Genomic DNA, 23,833 nt, shown 5'->3' on the forward strand with positions numbered 1-23,833 from the left:
ACTGTAGCCCTTTGCACATCAAACCATATGGGAAATACAAAGAGGGTGGGATGTGCTTCAAACACAACTTCAGAGAAGGATCAGGATGAAGGGAGTTTGCAATCAGCATGGATTAAAGGGTAGATTATAGCAGAGCTAATGAGAACATAAAGAGATTAGAACCCCGGAAAGAGTCCTAAAGATATGGGGTAAATAGAAAGATATCCAGCACATGGATAGAGCGACCACTGAGACCAACTTATAGAAGATAGCAAGATGTGTGAGGTGGGGGGGGGGGGTAAAGCAAGAGATCCAAAAGTGCAAAAAGAGTGTAGAAACATAATAGGAGGGATGAAGAGAAAGACACCTCTGAGACCAAGAGATATGAGAGTGCAAGAAGAAGATGGAAGTAGAGAGAGGTCTGAATATGTGGGAGCCATAGAGGTGGAGAAATAGATGTTGGGGGCCGAAGGAAGGGGGGGGATCCTCTGAGTAAACTGGTGTATAGGTGGTCAAAGAGATGAGGGAAACAAACAATAGGAATAGACAGGGGAGCATGGTAAAGACTTAGAGAGCAATGAGCAAGAGAAGGAGACTGCACAAATGCATGTGCTTTAAAAAAAAAAAAAAAAAAGGATAAATTTAAGAAAAAATAAGCAAAAATCCTCTCTCTCCTTTATCTAATAGTATACACAGAAAAACACACTGAATATTCTGTAGTTCTCTATAGAGATCCTAGACCATGGCTAATGTGCCTCCCAATAGTCTCTGCACAAAAACATGGATCCCGAGAGGATAGCAAGCTAACAACGAGGAACTCTCCCCAAAGGATACATTTGTCTTTGTCCAGAGCCCTTGAGACTGCAGCCATGTAAATGTGCATGCAAGCTTTTGTTGTGACTCTTTTGGGTGTTTCCCTGCTAAGAAAAGCTCCCTGGCAGTGTGCACCAGGATGATATTTGCCCTTTCTTTTCCCTCTAAATAATACAGTAGCTGGCCTTGTTAGGAAAGAGAAATGAAAGATATTGATTCACTTCCACTCTCCTTGGAGATCAGTGCAGAGAGCAGATGAACTGCTTATATTCTCATCAGTGTTTGTGTGTTTTCTTACTGTATTGTGCTGGACTGTTTTCCCACTCACACTGTCACTTGTCACTCAGAAATGTGACATCTCTGGCAGGTTTATGAGAAAGTCAAATTTAGGTTATGAATGCCAAACTGGCATTTCAGCACCAACTGACCACCTTTCATGAGCCATCATTTCCAAGACATGAGGATATGAGCAGCTGGCCATGTGCCATTTAGATCCACTGGCCTTTGGGTTCATGGTCTGACTGAAGTGGAATGATCTCTTATAATAATAATAATAAGACAAAGATCAGAATCACAGATTAAAAGCTTGTCTAAAGAGGTGTGTTTTGAGGAGTGATTTGAAAGTAGTCCATGCAGTTTTGGATATGAGTTGGGAGTGAGCTCCAAAGGGATATATCGCTTATTAGGGTTCAGTGAATGTCGATATCTTGTGCTGTGCTGGGGATGACTGCCTGCACAGACTACATCAAGTCCAAAAGTTTAAAATGTGCAATAAACTTGAAGGATTTAACCAACTCTACGTCACCTTTGGAGCATAGAAGAAGTGTCAACTATCAACTCCTAGCAGTACCCAGCTCAACCCAACACTGCCCTACTCTATCCTATTCAACTTAGCTCAGTTAAAGTGAGTTCAGTTTAACTCAGCTCAGCCCAGCCTCATCTAATTCATACAATCCTATCTACACCACATTCCAAATTATTATGCAAATTATATCTTTTTCTGATTTTCCTGAATAGTTGATGCAAATGACAGTTCAAACATTTTTTAAGTCATCAACCAGTATAATTCAATTTTTTTAAACAAACTGCACTGTTCCAAATTAGAATGCACAACAGATTTTATAGGTTGTGAAGAAGTGAAAATGGTCATTTGTTGAATTTGCAGCATTAGAGGTCATATTTACTGAAATAAAAAGCTATTTCAATCAAAAACATCTTAACAAGCCAGGTGACATGTTAGCATAGTACCCTTTCTTTGATATCACCTTCACTATTCTTGAGATCCCATGAGATGGTGTATTGTTGTGCATGATGATAATTTTGCTACAGAAGGCACAGTTCTCATTTTTGTACCATGGAAGAAAGTGGTGAGTCAGAAACTCTATATACTTTTCCGAGGTCATTTTCACACCTTCAGGGACCCTGAAGGGGCCTACCAAATCTCTCTCCATGATTCTGGCCCAGAACATGACCCACCCCTTTGCTGACGTTACAGACATGTTGGGACATCCACTACTCCATTCATCTGGACCATCCAGGCTTGCATGGTACTCATCAGTAAACAAGACCAATTGAAAATTAGTCTTCATGTATTTCTGGGCCCACTGAAACTGTTTCTGCTTGTGAGCAGTGGTTAGGGGCCGGAAAGTAGGTTTATGCAGGTGTCTGAGATTGATTTCAGTGATCCAAAGAGCCCTGAAACACAATACCATCCATGAGTTTTTTTGAAAAACAAAAAACTGAATGTTTATGACTCTAAAATACAATTTTCATAATAACTTGGAACACTGTGTAAGTCAAACAACCCTATTTAACTCAGCTCAGCTCAGTCCAGGCCTCTCCAACTCAACTCAACTCTATCTAACTGAAACAACCCCAAGTCAAACAGCCCTGTCTAACATAATTCACTTCAACCCAGCCCTATATAACTCAAACAATCCTAAGTCAAATGACCCTATTCAGCTCAATTCTATCGAACTCAACTCAACTCTGTCCAACTCAATTCAACCAACCCTAGGTAACTCAAACAATTATGTAACTTGGCTCAACACAACCCTATCTAACTCAACCTTTTCCAGCTCAACTCTATCCAACTCAAATCATCCCAAGCCTATCTAACTCAAACAATCCTATCTAACTCTACTCACCTGAACCCAACCCTATCCAAATCAATTAAACTCTAACTTAAACAATCCTATGTTACTCAACTCTAACACAAAGAATCCTGTCATATCATACTCTATCCTATCCAGCTCAACTCAGCTAAACTCAAATTAACTCAACTAACCTCTATCCCGATCAACTCAACCTTATGTAACTCACCCAAACCTGTCGAACTCAACTCAGCAGTTTACGACTCAACTCATCTAAACCCTGTCTTACTCACCAACCCTGTAAACAACCCTATACAATTCAACTCAACTCAGATCAACTCTGTTCGACTTATCTCCACCCTATCTAACTCAAATCAACTTTAATTCACTCAAATGTCCCTATATTGTCTCAACTTATCTTAACTCAACCCTTTCCAACTCAACTCAATTTTTACTCACTCAAACAATCCTATTTAACTAATCTCAACTCAACTCAACTCAACATAACTCAACCCCCCAATCCAACTCTACTCTTCTCTACTTAACACTAACCTCTCTACCCAGTTTAACTCTGCCTGGCCCTGCTATTACTTTTACCAATCCAACCTAACTCAACTAAACTGAACCCTACTCAGCCAAATCCTTCTCATAAGCACAGCCTGAGCCAACTGAAGCCATGTGTTGTCTTTAATTTAGGGTCAATTCAGGTTAGTTTGGGGATGTTGGTCTTGCAAAAGTATGTTTAAAATGCAAACACAGAGAGTTTCTGTGATACTATTGCCATTTAAGTTTGGTTTCACTTTCAATTTTTGGCTTACCTGCGTGATCATGATCATCTGTTTGTGTTTCAGTCTGGCTTATTTTCATCAGTTTTCTCTGTTTCCCAGAAACTTCCTATATGAGTATGATGCTTCTGTTACCTAGAGCCAAAACACCTGACTTTTGGGACTGAAGAGTTTTTAAACCAGAATTTTACTTTAATTCAGTAAGTTGTTATTGGAACTCATTCATTTCACAGAGGAGGCTACAATCCCCTAAACACAGCTGTCAGATGCCTCTTTCACTGCTTTCATTTTACACAAATTTGTTTTTTCTGTTAATCTTTTTAATATTTTTAATTGTTGCTCCAGAATTTAATCAAATGTAAACGAGAAGTGCTGCTTGTGTCTTTTTGCTGAAGTGATGATGCATCAAATAAATGTACCACTCTTGTGGCTTGTCATTTTGTAGTGGGAGTCTTGAAAATTACATTCCTCCTTTTTTTAAAAATCCAGGACTTTGTACACCCAAACACACACACTCTGCCCTTTCACCACACAAACATGCTGCTCAGCCTTGTCTTGGCAGTGCCCTTTCTCTGCAGCTCTCCTTATGAACTCCCGCCAAATTGATTCAATCTCTGCTTCCATATATCTCCATCCATCCAAGCTGTCAGCCTCTCACTTCCCTCATCCAAGCTCTTCCTCCCTCTTCACTCCTCAGTTGTTTGTTTTGGCAGAGCTTAAACAGAATCACATAGGAGACTTTAACTGGCACAAAGTGTAGCTCCCACTCCACCTGATGCCCTGCTGCTTTTCCTATATCACATCTCCTATTTTCTATCCTCTTTTATCACTGCACCCTGAAAAACAAGTTATGAGTTGTACTATTGTTATGAAAAAAGTTCAGTACTGCTTGCCCCCTGTTTGTCATCCCTTTAAGTGCATTATCCAAATTATCCACTTATGTATATATTTTTAGGTCCTTTTTCTTTACTTTTTTTTATGTTAAACTTTTCCAATAATTTTCAAGACAGTCTGATTCAGACTGGTCATATCTGGCAGCTACTCTAACAAACTGACTTCATTCAGAACTTCAAAGTGGAAAAACATGCCAAAACTTTTGAAATATAATCGGATTAAACTTCTGTTTAGGGTAAGAGTAAGGGTAGGATACCAAAAGTTAAAAGTCAAAAACCTGACCTACAAAATCTGATTACACAACATTTAATCAAGCTAAAGAGACGGATACAGGAAAAAAGCTCATCCTCCATTAAAAAAACACATTTTGACACAGCCAGCATAGCTCATGTTCTTCCATTACCTGGGTAGGTAGGATACATAGATAACATAGCTAACGTGGCTACATAGCTAAAGCTAAGTTAGCTACTTGTCCACATCATCTTCATAGCTTAATTCGCTGTAGTTATGTTTGCTAAAGCTCACATTGCTTAAACTAACTAGGCTATAGATGATGTAGCTATGTAGCTAGTGTAGCTAAAGAAAAGCTCACAAAGCAGCTGAAGAAGCTATGCATCTACGCCATCTTCATAGCTAAATAAGCTTTAGCTGTGTTTGCTAAAGCTCATATCGTTAAAGTAACTTTGCTATAGATGATGAAGCTATGTAGCTTGTGTAGCCAAAGCAAAGCTCACAAAACAGCTGAGTAAGCTATGTATCTAAATCATCTTTGTAGCCAAGTCAGCTTGAACAAACTTAGCTAAAGCTCATGTTGCTAAAGTTCACTTAGCTGTATACAGTATTATGTAGCTATCATAGCAAAAGCTAAGCTCACAAAGCAGCTAATTGATCGATGCATCTACGTCATTTTATAGTTAAACAAGTTTTAGCTGTGTTTGCTAAAGCTCATGTTGTTACAAGTAACTTGGCTAAAGATGATGTAGCTATTATAGCTATAATAGTTAAAGCTAAGCTCACAAAGCAGCTAAGCTATATAGTTACATTATCTACTTAGCTACATTGGCTTATGGTAACTTTAAATTTGTAGCTAGCATAGCTATGTTTGCTTTAGCTAAAGCTCACAAAGCTTAAGTGAGTCATCGTTCATGCAACTACTTCTAAAACAGGTTTACACATAATTTTATCCCAAATTAGACCTCTGACTTTTTTCTGTGTAGCTTTGTTTCTTTTATAGCACGTTGTCTCTGAGATATGCTGTGCCTCAGATGAACAGTAGTGAGAGTGTCAGTCAGAAATGTACAATCTGCAACCAGACCCCTCTCATAATTCTGGGCACTTCACTCATGTTCTAATCATTTTGTTATGGTCATGACTGGATTCTCATCAGGTTTATGTCATAGATTTCCTCTCAGAAGACTGAGAGGAAAATGAATATGTTTCAAACATGAAGAAAAAGTGGTCACACGTCAGCTTAGAGGGACACGATGAATGGTCTTTTAGGTTGGGGCTTAAATTCAAGCTTCCAACTTGTATAAAAAATTACAGATCACAAACACACAAGCGTGTCCACACAAAGGGAGAGAATTGGGAGGTCTCTTGAGAAGGAAGTGATAATCCCATTGACAATAACTTGTCTGAACCACAGCCTGGAGAGAGCTGAGGCTAATTCTCTTTATGAGGACAATAAAGCCACAGGTCACAAAGGCCAAACACACAAACATAAAACTTGCACAGAGTGAAAATATACGGACGAACACATCCATAGCTTCCTCTTGGTGTTTCAAAAGAGGAAAAAAATGTAATAATGCACTTTATCACTGCTAAATGCAATTGTGTTGCATCAAAGTCTTCTTCAATCCCCTGCTGAGGAGAAATCTGGCTCAGGAGATTTTATTGTCTGATGGAAACTGACAAAGTAATATTGACAGCTTTTTCCACAATAAAGAGGAAAACATCATATTGTTTCATCCTCTTTCATTTTTTATATATATTTCAAGGTGCCACAATGTTCCCACCTATCTCTCTGCCTGTATCAGCGATCCTTCACAAATCCCAGGCTCATATGCATACATAAAGATGTGTCTTCACACCTTTGCTGTGCACATCTGCTGTGCATCAACAGATGTGTTCACACTTAAAAGCACAGATTCACAGATTACAATGCACAATATAAATACAATTGCAGCTATAAGTGTCAGTTTTAGATGAGAGCTGTGGCTGAGTCTGTCAGTCTCCAAGGCTTTTACCATCCAGCTGTGTTAGACATGCTGAGTAAATGAATTTCATTCAGTATGCAGCTGCTGGCTGTCAATACAAATCACATTAAAGCCTCTAGGAGCAATGATTTTACAAGTAATCACATTTAATGGCAAGGAGTTTTGATGCTTTATTAACCCAACCTTATTGCCTTCAGAAAGTTTGTGCTTCTGTTCTACTTTTTCTATAAGAGACACAACCAAGGCCTGTATCATTAGGTCGCTTAGGAGAGACTGGCAAAGCTCAAAAGCCTTAGATAAGAAAGGCTTTAAAGTGTGACTTTCTATTTAGTGTTCAGTTGGATGCGAGGCCATCTTTATAGACCAAACTCCAGGCTTTTTGGTGGGTCAAATGTGTCATTACAGATCAGACACAGTGACGGGCTTCCTTTATTGATCTCATGTCACTGTACAGGTCCTAGGTCTTATTAAGACAAACTACATTTTTACTCGTTATTTTTTGCTTCCTTTTACAGATGGGACTCCCTACACGTGGTGGGTGGGTCGTGGCAGTGAGAAGCATTTCTATTGGGGGGGCTCATCACCCGGCATCCAGAAATGTGCCTGTGGCATCGACAGGAACTGCACTGACCCAAAGTACGACTGCAACTGTGACGCCGACCACAAACAATGGTAAGACAAAGTTTGAATAAAAGTTAATCAGGATTGAAACCCGGGGGAAAGTATTGATTGACCTCCCTACAGAATTATTAACTTATCGACTTTTGTTAAAGTATGTGGGCAGTTTTTTCAAAGTTTACAGTCACACAAGTCCATCCTGGGGAATGTGATGACATGCAGAAACACCCATACAGATGGTTCTTCACATCTGATAGTGTTTATCAATTTGTGCATTCTGCTTGATAATCTTTTAAAGTCCCTGTAAAGTGATACAAAAATCTGTATTTTAGGTGCTGTATGACAGGGGACTATGTTATGAATCACCAGGACAAATTTCAGTCATGAAAAACATCTCTAAGTTTATCAAATTAAGCTTCATGAAAATTTAGGCAGTAATATGCTAGGATGGTGTGGACATGTTGGTTGAGTGAGCTGAAGCCATGCCCACTCACAAGAAATACTCTCAAGTTTAAAAAAAAAGACTTCAGCCTGAGTGGAGGAATCATCTGTCTGCTCTGCTGCTATGGTATGTTCAGCTCTCTTTTTTAAGCCTCCAGAGAAACAATCAGGTTTACGTCACGACAGACAGTTTAGAGCTAAAAAGTCTCTGTTTCATTTTCTGGTCCTGTACACTATGTTGAGGAATAATTATAATTTGTATAAAAAGAGTTTAGTCCTGGGCTTCATGTTGGTGCAGGGGTTAGTGCTGTTGCAGCAAGAAGGTTCCTGGTTCTCTCCCCGGTCAGGGCCTTTCTGTGCGGAGTTTGCATGTTCTCCCTGTGCATGTGTGGGTTCTTCGGGGTTCTCCGGCTTCCTCCCACCACCAAAGACATGCTCATCAGGTTAATTGGTGACTCTAAACTGGTCTTAGGTATGACTGTGAGCGTGCCTGGCTGTCTGTCCCTATATGTCAGCCCTGTGATTGACTGGTGACCAGTCCAGGGTGTACCCCGCCTCTCACCCAATGTCAGCTGGGATAGGCTCCAGTCCCCTGTGACCCCCAAAGGGATAAGCGGTATATAAGTTGGATGGATGGATGGAGTTTGGTGCTCTGAAAAATATCCAAAGCAATCTTTCACAGATGGGTTATCAGTAGCATGTGTGTATATATTCTTACTGAAAATGTGAGTCTACCTGGAAAACTAGGCTAATGGAGTGAGTTTTGTTGCATCTCCAGCCAATGTTTGTTATGTAATAAGCAAACTAGTGCCACATTTTCTGTGGGGGTTCTTACAAATCCCTTTTGAAAATAATACAAAACATTCAAGCTGTAGTATTCTGCTGTGTTTAAGCCAGTTCTGCATGCTGCTGTATGAGATTAAGAAGCAAGGGTTTTACACTCAGCTACTCCAGCCAAATGTTTTAACTGAGATAAATGGTTGTTGTATTCTCTGTCCTCAGAGGTTTTTATCTTCCAAAGATTATAAATGCAGATGATTAAGCATAGATCTCAGATGTGGCAGGTTATATCTTTTGTAAAGTAGATTAACTGTTTCTTGTTGTGTAAGAAAAGTATGAGGAGAAATTCATAGCCATAAGGATGTTATCCCCTTTAATGTTAAAGTGAGAACAGATTTCTACAAAGTAATGTTGATTAAATAAGCATATGTACTGTAAAATAAGTGACTGCATAAATATTCACCCCCTCCAAGACAGTAGTTAGTAGATGCTCATTTGGCTGCAATCTCAGTACTAAGTCTGTGTTGATAGGCGCCAATCAGGCTTGCACTTCTGGACACTGCAATGTTACTCAAATCTTCTTTGCCAAACTGCTCAAGCTCTGTCAGGTTGCATGGGGATCAGGTGTGAACAGCTCTCTATTGGACCATCAAAACATTTCTGTGTTTCTTTTGATGTATAGTTGATGTCATCGTCTCTTGTCTTCTCCCAAGTCGTAGTTCTCTTGCAGACTGAATAAGATTGTTCTCTGCTATTGCCTCCAGGGTCGGCTGCTGAAAAGCATCCCCACAGCGTGATGCTGCCACCAGCATGCTTCATATTAGGGACATTGTGTCTTTGGTGATGAGCAGTGTTGCTTTTCCACCAAACATAGCATCTTGTCTGATGGCCAAAAAGCACCATTTTGGTCTCACTTAACCCTGGAGTCTCCCACGTGTCTTTTGGTGAACTCTAGTCCAGATTGCATCTTCTTCAACAGTGGCTTTCTCTTTGCCACTCTCACATAAGCTTTGACTGGTGAAGAACCCAGCCAACAGTTGTTGTCTGCAGAGTCTCTCCTATCTCAGCTGCTGAAGCTTGGAATTCCTTCAGAGTAGTCATAGGTGTCTTGGTGGCCTCTCTCAATAATCTCCTTGCACACTCACTCACTTTGTGAGGATGGCCTGATCTAGGCAGATTTACACATGTGACATAGGCATTTATTTCTTGTTTCTTTTCAATAACCTTTTCTCTGAGTGTTATTTTATCTTCATGGTGTAATGGTAGCCAGGAAAACTGACTGTACAGTTTTGTAAAACTGTAACTGTACTCTCTATTATCACTCCTCTTTTATTATGGGGCAGAAAGCAAGCTGAACGGTTTTAGGATCATTTGTTGAATAAAAGGTATCACTCTTTCCATTAGACCATGAACAGACTTTCAAAATAAGAAATCAGCTATGGAACATCTATTTTAAAACAGTGTACTGAACCCAAGACATACAGTTGTTCTCAAAATAACTTCAGATTCAAAAGAAGTCAACCCCCATGAAGAGTCATTAAGTTTCCCATGTACATGTTCTATAGCAAAGTTGATCACTGTTGCAGACATTCAGTAAAAGAATGTAAAGATGATGTAGGTAACACAGTAATGTAACAAGTTACATTTTTCAGTAATCTAACGAGTTAGTTTCAAAAGTAACGCTACCCAACACTGATGCTAATGTTGTCATTAATGTGTCAGCAGTCTGAGTTATGTGGATGCTCTGATGAAGAGTCTCACATTACAGTGACACAATGATGGATTGTACCATCAATGACACATTTATTTATGAGCAACGTTTGTCTCCACAACCAACAGTTTGTGTTTCAAAGCTCTTTTAGCCAGCTGATGGATATTCTCATTAGACAGTGTGCATTACTGTCAGTGTGTGAGTGTGCATGTGTGTGCATACTTTACATTAGCAAGACAAAGAGACTTAATTTACTTTCAGGTCTCTGTCTTCCTCTCACTCTGTCTCATTCTCTCCATTAATAATGTATGCATTAATGTCTCATTGTTTGACTGCTGTAAATATTACCCACATAGCTCTATTTCCAGTCATTAACCATCATTTTGTCAGCACCAGAAACATTTATGCACATGCAAAGCCACGGATTAGATCACATTGTTTGACGTTCACACTTCAAAGCATTGCAAACAACTGACCTCTTCCTAGAATAGCCACTAGCCAATGCTACATTATGCCAAAGCAGTGGGATTAGGGACATAGCCAGTTCCCCAATGGTTTAAAGGGATGTTGATTTTTTGCTTTCCCAAAACTGAAGCCCCAAAGAAAGAGATTTTACATGTGGATAAATCAGTGTGGAAGACTGCATGAACAGAGGGATAATTAAGTTTATCTGCGATGGGCAAAAAATAGACTTATAATGAAAGCTTACCCAACATTAGCTTGAATTTAATGATAAATTGTCATACCCTGCTGTGCAAGAACATTGTTGTTCTGTTTGTCCTGCTATTCTTGCGTTGGGACCAGTAAGCTCTCCTCTTTCTTGACTGTTTGGGTAGTTAATCAAACAAGTAATGAGTAACATAACTTACTCACTACAAAAAGTAACTAATTACATTTCTTTTGCATTACTTGCCACCTGAGATCTTCCGCTGATGAAAAATATAATGCTAAACTTTACATTTTCCCGCATTAGAGGGGTAAAGTGCAATGGCAGCATTTTATGCAGTAAAAGGCAAAATGGAAAACTGTTCTGTGGTCAGATGAATCAAAATTTGACTTTCTTTTCGGAAACCACGCACACCGTGTCCTGCAGACTAAAGAGAGGGATCATCCAGCCTGTGTTTAAAAGGATCCAAAGAAAAACGAGAGGAAATACAAACACGGCTCAGAGGTTTTAATAGTTACATTCAAACAAGTGTCACAAACTTGGGAGTGGTTTAAGATCCAGATTTGAATTTTAATCCACATTTAAATAAGGTCAAAAGTATATCTTTTTTCCATCTAAGAAACATCGCCAAAGTCAGACCTTTTTTAACACAAAATGATGCTGAAATTTTAATTCATGCTTTTATTATCAACTGTTAGACTATTGTAACTCTCTTTTTACTGGTTTACCCAAAAAGTCTTTAAAAAACTACAGCTGATTTAGAATTCTGCCGCAAGAATTTTAACCAGAAAGAAGAGAGCTGAGCACATTACCCCCTTTTAACCCCTCTTTTTAATTTGGCTCTTAACATGAGGTACTTTTTACTGTTCTTTAATTTTTTTATCTTAGTGTTATTATTGTTCAATCTATGGTTTTGTATCTTACTGAATTTTTAATATTTTAGGCTCTTCACTGTATTGATTTTATTTCCTCAATTTGTTTACAAATCAGGAGATAAACTATCAGTGCTGAAAAGTACACTATATTGCCAAAAGTATTCACTCACCCATCCAAATAATTAAAATCAGGTGTTCCAGTCCAATCACTTCCATGGCCACAGGTGTATAAAATAAAAATAATATAAAATCAAGCACCTTGGCATGCAGACTGTTTCTACAATCATTTGTTAAAGAATGGGTGGCTCTCAGAAGCTCAGTAAATTCCAGTGTGGTACTGTGATAGGATGCCACCTGTGCAACAGGTCCAGTGGTGAAATTTCCTCGCTCCTAAATATTCCACAGTAAACTGTCAGTGGTATTATAACAAAGTGGAAGCGATTGGGAACGACAGCAACTCAGCCACGAAGTGGTAGGCCACGTAAAATGACTGAGCTGGGTCAACAGATTAAAAAATGCATAGTGCACAGGGGTCGCCAACTTTCTGCAGAGTCAATCACTACAGACCTCCAAACTTCATGTGGTCTTTAGATTAGCTCAAGAACAGTGCGTAGAGAGCTTCATGGAATGGGTTTCCATGGCTGAGCAGCTGCATCCAAGCCATACATCACCAAGTGCAGTGCAACGCGTTGGATGCAGTGGTGTAAAGCATGCCGCCACTGGACTCTAGAGTTGTGGAGACACGTTCTCTGGAGTGACGTACATGCTTCTCCATCTTGCAATCTGATGGACAAGTCTGGATTTGGCGGTTACAAAGAGAAAGGTACTTGTCTGACTGCATTCTGCCAAGTGTAAAGTTTGTGGGAGGGGGGATTATGGAGTGGGGTTGTTTTTCAGGAGCTGGGCTTGGCCCCTTAGTTCTAGTAAAAAGAACTCTGAATGCATCAGCATACCAAGAGATTTTGGACAATTCCATGCTCCCAATTTTGTGGGAACAGATTGGGGATGGTCCCTTCCTGTTCCAACATGACTGTCCACCAGTGCACAAAGCAAGGTCCATAAAGACATGGATGAGAGAGTTTGGTGTAGATGAACTTGACTGGCCTGCACAGAGTCCTGACCTCAACCTGATAGAACACCTTTGGGATGAATTAGAGCGCAGACTGAGAGCCAGGCCTTCTCTTCCAACATTAGTGTATGACTTCCCAAATGCGCTTCTGGAAGAATGGTCAAAAATTTCCATAAACACACTCCTAAATCTTGTGGAAAGCCTTCCCAGAAGAGTTGAAGCTGTTATAACTGCAAAGGGTGGACTGATGTCATATTAAACCCTATGGATTAAGAATGGGATGTCATTTAAGTTCATATGCGAGTCAAGGCAGGTGAGCAAATACTTTTGGCAATATAGTGTATAGGTTCTAGAGCAACATATGCTCCCATATAGACAACGTCTCTTTCAGGGAAGGCCTTGCATAGTTTAAAAAGACAATGCTAAATGACATACCGCATCTCTCACAACAGCATGGCTTCACAATAGAAGAGTGCAGGTGCTCACCAATAGAAAACATCTGGCAAAGAAGACCCAGAACTGTTTAGCACCAAGAACCCTACATCAGACATGAATGGGACAACATTCCTCCCCCAAAGCTCAAGCAACTGGTCTCCTCACTTCCCAGACATTTACACCATTGTTTAAAGAGGAGGGGATGTTACACAATGGTAAACAGGCCTATCCCAGCTTTTATTGAGATGTGTAGCTGCTGTCAAATTCTAAATGAGGTAATATATATCATGAAATGGTAAATGTCTCAGTTTCAACATCTGATATGTTTTTTATGTTCTATTCTGAATAAAAAACGAGTTTATGAGGTTTGCAAATCATTGCATAGTTTTTATTTACATTTTACACAGCGCCCCAACCTTTTTGGAATTGGGGATACAGAAACACAAGCTGTTTCTTAATGGCTCCACTATTTAAAGTGTGCTTCAAAATCCCGTTCAACCAATGCACAGTATCATTAATTATTAAGAGTGATGTCATCTGATCACATTTGAATGCTTCTTTTGACTCACCTTGCAGGAGAGAAGACTCAGGCCTCCTGATTAATAAAGAACACCTGCCTGTCAGCCAGGTTGCCGTGGGCGACACTAACAGACCAGGCTCTGAGGCCAAGCTGACCGTTGGACCACTCCGTTGTCATGGAGACAGTAAGTGATGTGTTAATTATTGTGTTGTGAGATGTAAAACTTCACATGTGTTTCTGTGTCTGAATCCAGCATTATTAATTTTGGACAGAAAGTTTAAAAAGGTAGAACAGGATTATTTTCCCTTATTACAGGTGTTTTGGATTATCAAGGGATGAAAATGTTGAAGTAATAAGCGAATCTGGGACACCCCAGGAGAATTAGGTTAGTGATTTGTTACATGTCTAAAATATGAAAAGGAATGCAAGAACCAGCAGTGAAGCCATTTTTAGACTAGATATTGGTTTAGTTTTACATATTTTGTATGACAAAAATGGAGACCTGATCTCCATGAGTCCAGACCCTGCACACACAGGAGGCCCTGCAAGAGGTTTCCAAGGCGTGCTCTGATTAAAAGAAGGTCAAAAAAGTCAGTTATGTAGCCAGAAGGTAATTCACACTGTGCTTTAGAACTATCAGTCTGATCTTAAAACACTTCAAACCTGGTAGGAGGCCTGAACAGAGAAATGAAGAGTGGCTGGAAGCTTTCTGAATAAGGTGTGCAGGAACCTTTGGCTGCAGCAAAAAGAATCGCTGGCCTAATTAAGGGGAAATGTTGCTGTAAGAGGAGCTTCATTCTATCATCAAAGCATGTCAGAGGTCAAAGCAAGAGTTTAACACTACTGTCTTAAAGTAATAGTAAAATTCTCTTTATAACGAGAGGGATGCAAAAAGTTCTAATATTGTGAAGTCATAAAACCCCCAGGTAATTTATTAATATACATGTATATATTTACATGTTTATACACACTGCTCAAAACAGTAAAGGGACCACTTAAATAACACATCCCAGTTCTCGTTAAATGAAATATTCCAGTTGAAAATCTTCATTCATTAAATAGTGGAATGCATTGAGAACGAAATAGCATAAAAACAATCAATGTAAACCAAAATCATTAACCAAGGGAGGACTGGATTCAGAGTCATACTCAAAATAAAAGTGGAAAAATCAGATCACAGGCTGATCCAACTTCTGTGAAATTCCTCAAGATGACTCAAAATGAGGCTCAGCAGTGTGTACGGCCTCCACGTGCCTGTATGCACTCCCTACAATGTCTGGACGTGCTCCTGATGAGACGATGGATCGTCTCCTGGGGGATCTTATCCCAGACCTGGATCAGTGTATCCATCAGCTCCTGGGCAGTCTTTGGTGGGACGTGGCGGCGGTGAATGGAACGAGACATGATGTCCCAGAGGTGCTCGATTCGATTCAGGTCTGGGGATCGGGCAGGCCAGTCCATAGCATCAATGCCTTCGTCATGCAGGAACTGCTGACACACTCCAGCCCCATGAAGCAGAGCATTGTCACACATCAGAAGTAGCCTAGGACCCACTGCACTAGCATATGTCTGACAATGGGTCTGAGGACCTCATCCCACTACCTAATGGCAGTCAGGGTACCTCTGGCTAGAACATGGAGGTCTGTGCAGCCCTCAAAGGATATGCTTCTCCAGACCATCACTGACCCACCACCAAACCAGTCATGCTAGAGGATGTTGCAGGCAGCAGAACGTTCTCCACAGCATCTCCAGACTCTCTCATGTGCTCAGTGTGAACCTGCTCTCATCTGTGAAGAGCACAGGGCGCCAGTGGTGAATCTGCCAATTCTGGTGTTCTCTGGCAAATGCCATTCGGGCTGCACGGTGCTGGGCTGTGAGCACAGGTACCACTTGTGGACGTCAGGCCCTCATACCACTTTCATGGAGTCAGTTTGAGCAGAAACATGCACATTAGTGGCCTGCTGGACACCATTTTGTAGGGCTCTGGAAGTGCTCCTACTGTTCCTCCTCTGCCCTGTTGCTGGGTTGTTGCCCTCCTACAACCCTGTAAACCAAAATGTGGTACCTTCAATGGTGGGCTTGATGACAAAAAAGACTCCGCCTGTGAGTCGCATGCAATCATATCCACCTGCAGATGCACTCCTACTACTCCATAAATGCTGAAAAGTGCTCCAAAACTTTGTAGCAAGTCCTGCTAGTTAAAAATATTAATCGAGTGTAGATATCTGTGGTGGAATCAGCAAAATGGAAGTTATATATATATTCTGTATGTATTCTATATATTATGATGCATTCAATTGTCACATGAAAATTGGAAAATTTAGTTTTTGACGACAAACTTCGATAAATACAGTAGTGAATATGAAGAATGTGTTTTAATAATACTATTTTTTCATAAAGCACTTTAAATGTGCTGTACCTAGAATTAAAATAACAAAATAAAGTATTCGACAATAAACAACCTTTAAATATCTAAAAAAAAAAAAAAAATGCTGTGATTAATCATGAGTAGGCCAAAATTCAGTCATGAAAAACATTTTTAAGTTAATCAAATGAAGTTCCAAAAGCATGAAAAATGAAGCAGTAATACCTGCTGACAGGTAGACAGCTAAAAATTCTGTTACTTTACCTACCGTCAGCATCGCAACAGTAACAGACATAAGGGATTGAACTGATGCTGCTTTGAGAGAGACAAAGTCTGCTTTTTTTAATCTAAAGACAAGTGACAAATGGACTAAAATACACCTCCAGCAGGTAAGATGTTTGTTCCTGCTGCATCTGGTTCAAGTGAAAAATAGATGAGCACTCTAGCATTTGACCCCTGACCTTACGGTGAACTATGGCCACATAGCAGCTGCCAGGCTCTGCCAGTGCAGAGAGACAGAAGTCAGGGACTAAATTCAAATTTTCTGGCACAAATCTCTCCATTATTCCTTTAATTACCTCACAATGAACAAAAACACAGCATGTAGGCTGTTAACTTCCAATGAAAGCAGTGACATCAGCTGATTACAGACTGTAATCTGATGAACTGTTTGGTGATTTTATATCATTGTAGGTTCAGGGGGACAGTGTACTTCCCCGTAGGGGCTGGTGACAGAGTGGGGTGCTATAATTGCCCTGCCCCAATTAAATCTGCCAGGAAAATCCCAGATTTAGTCACACATAGATCTCAGTGTTTTCAGGTTTACCACAGCCTTATTCCAACATACCTAGTGTGTTAAGGTTCACAGGGACTTTAAAGTGTGATAGTTTCAGAAGAATTTAAAATAAGCCACTGATTCAAGTAAAGGTCACAAGGCTGTGCAGTGTTGTAATGATAAAGGTAACCTCGCCTATTGGGAGAGCTCCATGATGTCTGCTGAACCATGACAGTGTTGTGTCACAAATGCCAACACATTTCTCAGCCGGTCAAGTATTACTGCATGGACGATTGAACACAAAGTTCTGAAAACAGTCAGACTGCATTCTCTTTTATCTTCAGTCCAAAGAAGGTCATTTGCGACCCTCAGGAGGATGGTCTCTTTTATGCAGGGAAGCAGCCTAAAACCAGACTGGAATCTTTCCAAAATTTAATTAAAGCTGAATAAATTAGCTGTGGGGATACTGCATCCTGAATAACATTAAGATAACAAGTATTGGCAAGCCACTCAGGAACATTGTTAGAAACTGAAATACTTGCCTGATAAGCTTCTGTGTATACCATGTACTAGGCTCTGAATAAAGACGTATCCACTCCAGATATGTTAGAGTGTTCTATACATGAAACAGTAGAAATACTACTGTCCCTTTTTTTTACCAAAGTCAACCTTCTTGCATTCCCTTTCTGCACTGAGTGGACAGTTAATAAGAGCCATTTATAGTTGTTGTTGCAGCTACATTGATGTATTTACTAGAATGGTAGCTGATTACTTTTAAGTAGCTACTTACAGTCCACGATAATTGTTTAAATTGGTTTTAGAGAGCAAGAGTGCTTAGGTACGAGTTAAGAGTATAAAGGTGTGGTTTTGTCAGTTGTTGTTCAGCCCCACGTTCTTTATTTGACTTTTAGGGCACAGTCACACCAGAGCTGTTTGGTCCACTGTAGTCCGGTTCGTTTGGAGTGGTGTGAAAGCTCACACAAATGCTGGTTTGCTTCCAAACGAACCCTGGTGCAGTTTATTTGAGGTGTGAAAGCAAAGCGGACCAACTTGTGAACCAAAGGAAGGAGGTGGCATTACATGCAATGATTTACAGATTCATGTCATTTAATACACTCAAATACATGTCGGTACCTCGCTTGATGTCTGTGTAGCCATAGCAACACATCGTAGTCTCTCACTCACGTTGGCTCGCCTTTTTCTTCGGTACCAATCAATTTGTCTCATGTAAAGAACGACATGCTGCACAGCTTGCTCCCTGTTCGTAACGCCCCAATGCAAAAGCAGAAACCCCAAGACAGCGTAAATTTTGTTTTTTCATTGTTTATGTTGAGCAAAAGACTAGTGGAAGGTCATCTTCTTCTTTGTCTCCTTTTCCTCTTCACCACTCTTTCTGTGGGATGACTGAGCCACAAACATAATGGTTTCTTCTTTAGACCAGTAGCAATGTGAATGCGAACCAAACCACAGAAAAATGCAAAAATGTTGTAATTTGTGTTCCAAATCGAACCAAGTCCCCCGTACCATCAGGTGTGAAAATTACCTTAGATATCCTTGTGGTGTAAAAATGGGCTGCACTTAAGTTCTATTGTTTGCCATAGGCAGTTTAGTTAAATTTCACTTTCTGTTGAAAGCACATCAGTTGCCCACCACTTTTTTTTTTTTTTATCTTTTCACATGTGAAGATCAAAGTATGTAAGTACTTTTGTGTATATTATGTAACTCTTCTCTGCTTTGTAGATTTTGTAATGGTTAAACTTTTTTTTGTGTTCGTTTTGCAGAATTGTTATAAATGCTAACTGCCATTTAAAAACAATGAAAAAAATAGCTTGGATGCTAACAAGCCCTGTATGCCTCTTACTTAAAGGGACACTTCAACATTTTGGCAAATTCATCCATTGCCATAATTCCTCTAGTCTTAGTAACAGGTTCATTACCTTCAGTTGTCGGTGCAAGCTGTTTTTAGATCGCCACTGCCGAGTTTGGCCTGCTGTGCCAACTCAATGTAAGCAGACGGTATTCCGGCTTTCCATCATCAAACTCATCAAATACACAATCCAGCAACTCCAAAACGCTCTTGTGGACAAGTTGTGACCTGTACATTCACCACGCTTGGTTGTTTACTTTCTTAGGTTACAGCTATGTGATATATTGATTTATTTCACCATGCATATGTGCATGATCAGTTTTAAATGACATTATTTTATGTTCGTCACAGTTTTACAAAAAGTAAGATGAAGAATCCATACTAAACCACTTAACCCTACTCCAGTTTCTTGGGTCTTTGTTCTATGGATAAGATGTTAGCTATCTGCTAAGCTTTCCAGTTGAGCAAGAGCAGAATAGCTGCAGTTGGAGGTGCTCTGCAGTTTTTATGGCGCCCAAACTTTCCAGAGATCAAGAAACAAGTCCACCAGTGGATGACTTTAAAATGAATGATGATAAATGATGTAAGAAAGGTCAGTAAATATTCCTTTGACATTGCTAATACTAAGACAACACCAGGAGTTTAATGAGTCTGAGGTTCTCAGCCATTTTTTTATCCATGTGTGGCACTGTTATGCATGATGAGGATGTGTGTTCCAGTTGACAAGGTGTCACTTAAGTGAACACATTAATATCAATAATTCTTTAATTAAATGAACTGTTATTTTGAAAATGTAACATGGATTGTCAGAATCTGTGCAGGCAGGATTGGACACACCTGTTGCTGGTGTGGACAGAAGCGATCAGAAATCCAGCGAGAGAGGGTGGGAGTGGGATTGAGAAAAGAGTCCCGCACAGGGCTCTAGTCTATCTTATTTGATCCCATACTCATCCACTTCCTCTTACTCTACCTTGTCATCTCCTGGATGCCTGCAGTTTCTCCTCTACATCGGAGCTTTCTAGTAAGTGAGGTGATGCCAACTAGGCCGGCTTGTGTGTGAAAAGATTTTGAGTGAGCAGGAGGTCTGACTCTGACAAGAAAACTCCGAACAGAGAGTGACTGCTAATCTTGCACATATTGTTATGTTGTGTTATGCTATTATGTTGGCTCTGTGGGGGTTGGGATGTTCAGTGTGGTGCTGTTTTAAATTATTGTGCACTGACTTGTGTGACACACAGAGGGAATACTGAACTGCTCTGTTTTTGTGAGTTTTTTTGGACTTGTCTTGCTGTGTACTATGTTTTGAAGATTAGTCAATTCTTCAAGCGACCAGCGATCTGCTGGTTTGATATCAATTTGTAACTATTATTTTGTCAGACTAATCCTTCAAGTGGCTTGCTGACTCTGGCTGTCATCCACTGCAGAATAACAAACTTTAAGCACACACTGTGTTTGTCATTCCAAGAGACAATTCCACTTGTATTTCTGATCTGAGCTCTTCTCCTCTAACTTCCTTTCTTGCTTGGACACTGGCATTTTTGATCCTGTGTAACATTCCTTTTCTCATTTTTGGTACTTTTCTTTCTTCCTGAGTCATGAACCTTTCTGTTCCCTCTGTCCTGAGCCTGCCTGCAGTGTGTCAGACCTCTAGTCTGTGCTGTCAGGTCAGGCTGAATCAATAGCACCACGTTCCTCATCCATTTGTTAGTTTTGTTGTTTTATTGCAGGAACGTACTAACAACTTACCTCACTGCAAAAGTGGCAGCTTTAACATTTAAAGGCCATGCACTAAAGAACACTTTAGTATTTTTTTTTTACCAGGAATAAAGCATGGTTTCTTTGTATTTAGTTCATTCTGTTGTTAATAAAAACTGTGGATGGGATTGTTTAAATAACTAACCTCTTTGATTTATTAACTTTGCAAAGCAGATGTATTAGCCAGAGTCCACGTCCGTCATCTTCAAAGCTCCGATCTGAAACAACTGTGCCATGTCTGAGAAAGGATCAGACCAATCAGCTTCATATGAGGAGAACAGGGCGGTAACTGGTGGAGTTTAGTTGTACAGGAAGGGGGTAGTCATGGCTGCGGCAGGTGTAGCATTAGCTCGGATAAAGCTATAGTATAGCAGCAGTTTTATCAGAACTGGACCACATTTCGTTATTGAAAAAGGAACAAAGAACAGCAATGAAATGTTTTTAATAGCAAAAAACAATAGGTAGTCATATTCTCAAGGATTTAGCAATATGGTTTTGTAGTATCGAAGCTCAGAATAAAACCACTCTTGACACATGGAATGAAAATGTTCTATAGAAATCCAAATGCCAGGAGGCATCTGTTAATCAGCAGATAGGTACACTTCAGATCACAATTTTCTGCAGAGATCTGTCCTGTGGTTCCTGGGATATTGTATTGCACAACTGGCTGGGTTCATCCACAATCCTGCAGGGTTTGGAGTGTTAAGCTATATCCAAGTTAACGGCTACACTCAGCGACAGTCATTGCTATCAGCCCGCAGTATAACTAAACCCTGGCTGTAGCTACCGCCTCACTCTCCTTGAATGATGCTGATTGGTCTGAACTATTTTAGGTTCTTCACATTGTTGATGAAAAGAAGATGACATTTTGTTACAGAGACAAGACTAAACTGTGCGTGCCGGACTGATGGACATTCAGTTTCTGTGATATTTCTCTGCTGTGTGTCTGACCTGCTGTCTGTTTAAACACCCAGAGGAGAGAGAGGAGGAGGAGCAGCGTGCCTGGGTGTGAAGCAGCATTATAGAGAGAGGAGCTGATTGGTAGATTTAACCTGTAGCTTTTCTCTGTATTCTAGCGGTAGTTTTTACAAGACATTGGATTAAAATGCAGCTAGCCTACCTTTAAAAGCTAAGAAAATCTCCATCAGCTGTTTAGTAGCATAGTCCTAATATTAGCTCATGTTGCTGCTGTACAGTAATCCTCCTCAGTCATGGTCAGAGTAACAGTGATTAAAAAAAAGAAAAAAAAACTTGTACTAGGTCCCCTTAGTTAAAAATATTCATCCTAAGTTGAAATCGGTGAGACAAATGCTAATTAGCAAGGCTAAGGAGGTGACGAACCATTACATTATGATATGTTCAAAGACAGTTAGACTTCTGACTATTCAAGGAGGATGAAGTTAAAACTTCATTATGATGTAATCAGTGTCACATGAAGAAAATGGAATTTTAGTTTTTAGCGATAAATCTGATTAAATGCAGTCCTTTAAAGGAGAAATGTTTGTTTTATTAGTAATATAAAATAGATATAAGTCATGAGTAGAGTTTAAAACATATCGTCTCATTTTTCCACCCTAAATGCACCAATATTCCTATTGATATTACTGATATCAATGAAGAGTTTGATAATTAAGGTGCATTAGTAAAAGTACCGTTATGAATAAAAATGTTATACAATCTATGTCAGTATTTTCAACAGTTTATTTCAGATAACTACATTTAGGATATTGATTGTAAAAATGAGAGTTTATTTATTTATTTACAATCTGGCTAATTTTTAAGAGAGAAAATATGATGTGACTAAAAGTAAAGACCAAAATGTAAGGACTTTTTGTACTAAAACTATGAAGGGTGATCAAGACTAAAGTGAGACTAAAACTAAAACTGTTTTTGTCTTAAGACTAAAACTAGAACTAAATCTGAAAACGACTGCCAAAATTACCACTGACTCTCACTAATGTTTCCTGATCACAGAGCTGCCAACATACAAACAGCCCACAGTGTAGTGACCCATGACATCACATCTGTTTGTGTGTGTGAGTTTGTCGTGTCACAGCATGATAGAAACAGTTACTAAAGACGGATCCTTCTGCCACTTTACAGAACAATATTGTCGTTGACTGATCCACTGCATGTGTGAAAGTTGTCTTTCATACTGACCAAAAAAAAATTAACAAACTAGCTTTAAAATACAACTTTGAGCTATGTTTGCAGTGCAAGAAACTTGCTCAACAAGAGGCAAGAGCACTTACCGTATGTTTTGTATTGGCCCATAATGGCATATCAACTAGATATTAACAGTTTCTCGTGGACATGCACTACGTTTATGATCGATGCTTTTCATACTGGGTGTGAGCCTGTGTCCCGGTAAGAGCAATGGTTATAATGGGTTTTTTCTAGAAAAATGACTAATGTCTCTGGCAGTCAGGGGCAGTTTTAGTGTAGAGGTGTGCGTGTGTTCCAGCATAAATGATGCCCATTTTCATGGCTAGTTTAATGGCAGCATATACAGTCCCAGGCAGGCAGAGAGGAATGAATCCCATCTATGAGTGTTAAAAGAGTTTGGACATTTTAATTGAATGGAAATGAAAATAAATGACAGTAATTGGAACAGAGCTGCAGATGTGCTTTTATTACGCTGTAATGCACCTGCTATAAGACAGACTCAGAAATGAAAGCTTTTATTGATTTATAAATCAATCAATCATAAATCAATCATGGTCAATATATTTGTGCTTTTTCACAAAAAAATTTAATTTCATTGTGAAAATGGATTTTTACAATGTAATGTCAATTAAATAAAAATATGTAAGGTGAGATAAGTGAATGCATAAATATTCACCTTGCTGTCTTTAGGCCCTTTCTGTTAAGCTTTCACTGTGTGCTCCAGGCAGGAAAATCTTCTCCCAAGCCCTAGTTCTCTTACAGACTGAATAAAATTGTTCTCCAGTTCTCCTTTTCATTTTACCCTCTACCTTTACAAGCCTTCCATGGCCAGCTGCTGAGAAGCATCCCCACAGCAGGATGCTGCCACCACCATGCGTCATGGTGGGGATGGTGTGTTTGTGGTGATGTGCAGCGTTTGGTTTTTTATCTGTTGGCCAGAAAGCACCGTTTTGGTCTCATCAGACCAAAGAGCTTTCTCCCTCTTGACCACGGAGACTCCCACATGCAT

General features: G+C 39.7%; 1 protein-coding gene across 1 annotated transcript in view; it reads left to right on the top strand.

Annotated features, from left to right (window-relative positions):
* Positions 1-23,833, top strand: part of LOC121527281 (contactin-associated protein-like 2) — a 349,243-nt gene that overhangs the window by 266,080 nt on the left and 59,330 nt on the right. Inside the window, exons 16-17 of the mRNA XM_041814178.1 lie at positions 7,296-7,452; positions 13,953-14,080. Coding sequence (XP_041670112.1) covers positions 7,296-7,452; positions 13,953-14,080 — 285 coding nt within the window. The remainder of the gene's footprint in view (positions 1-7,295; positions 7,453-13,952; positions 14,081-23,833) is intronic.

This window comes from Cheilinus undulatus, linkage group 19 (assembly GCF_018320785.1).
Source record: "Cheilinus undulatus linkage group 19, ASM1832078v1, whole genome shotgun sequence".
Classification (NCBI taxonomy): domain Eukaryota; kingdom Metazoa; phylum Chordata; class Actinopteri; order Labriformes; family Labridae; genus Cheilinus; species Cheilinus undulatus.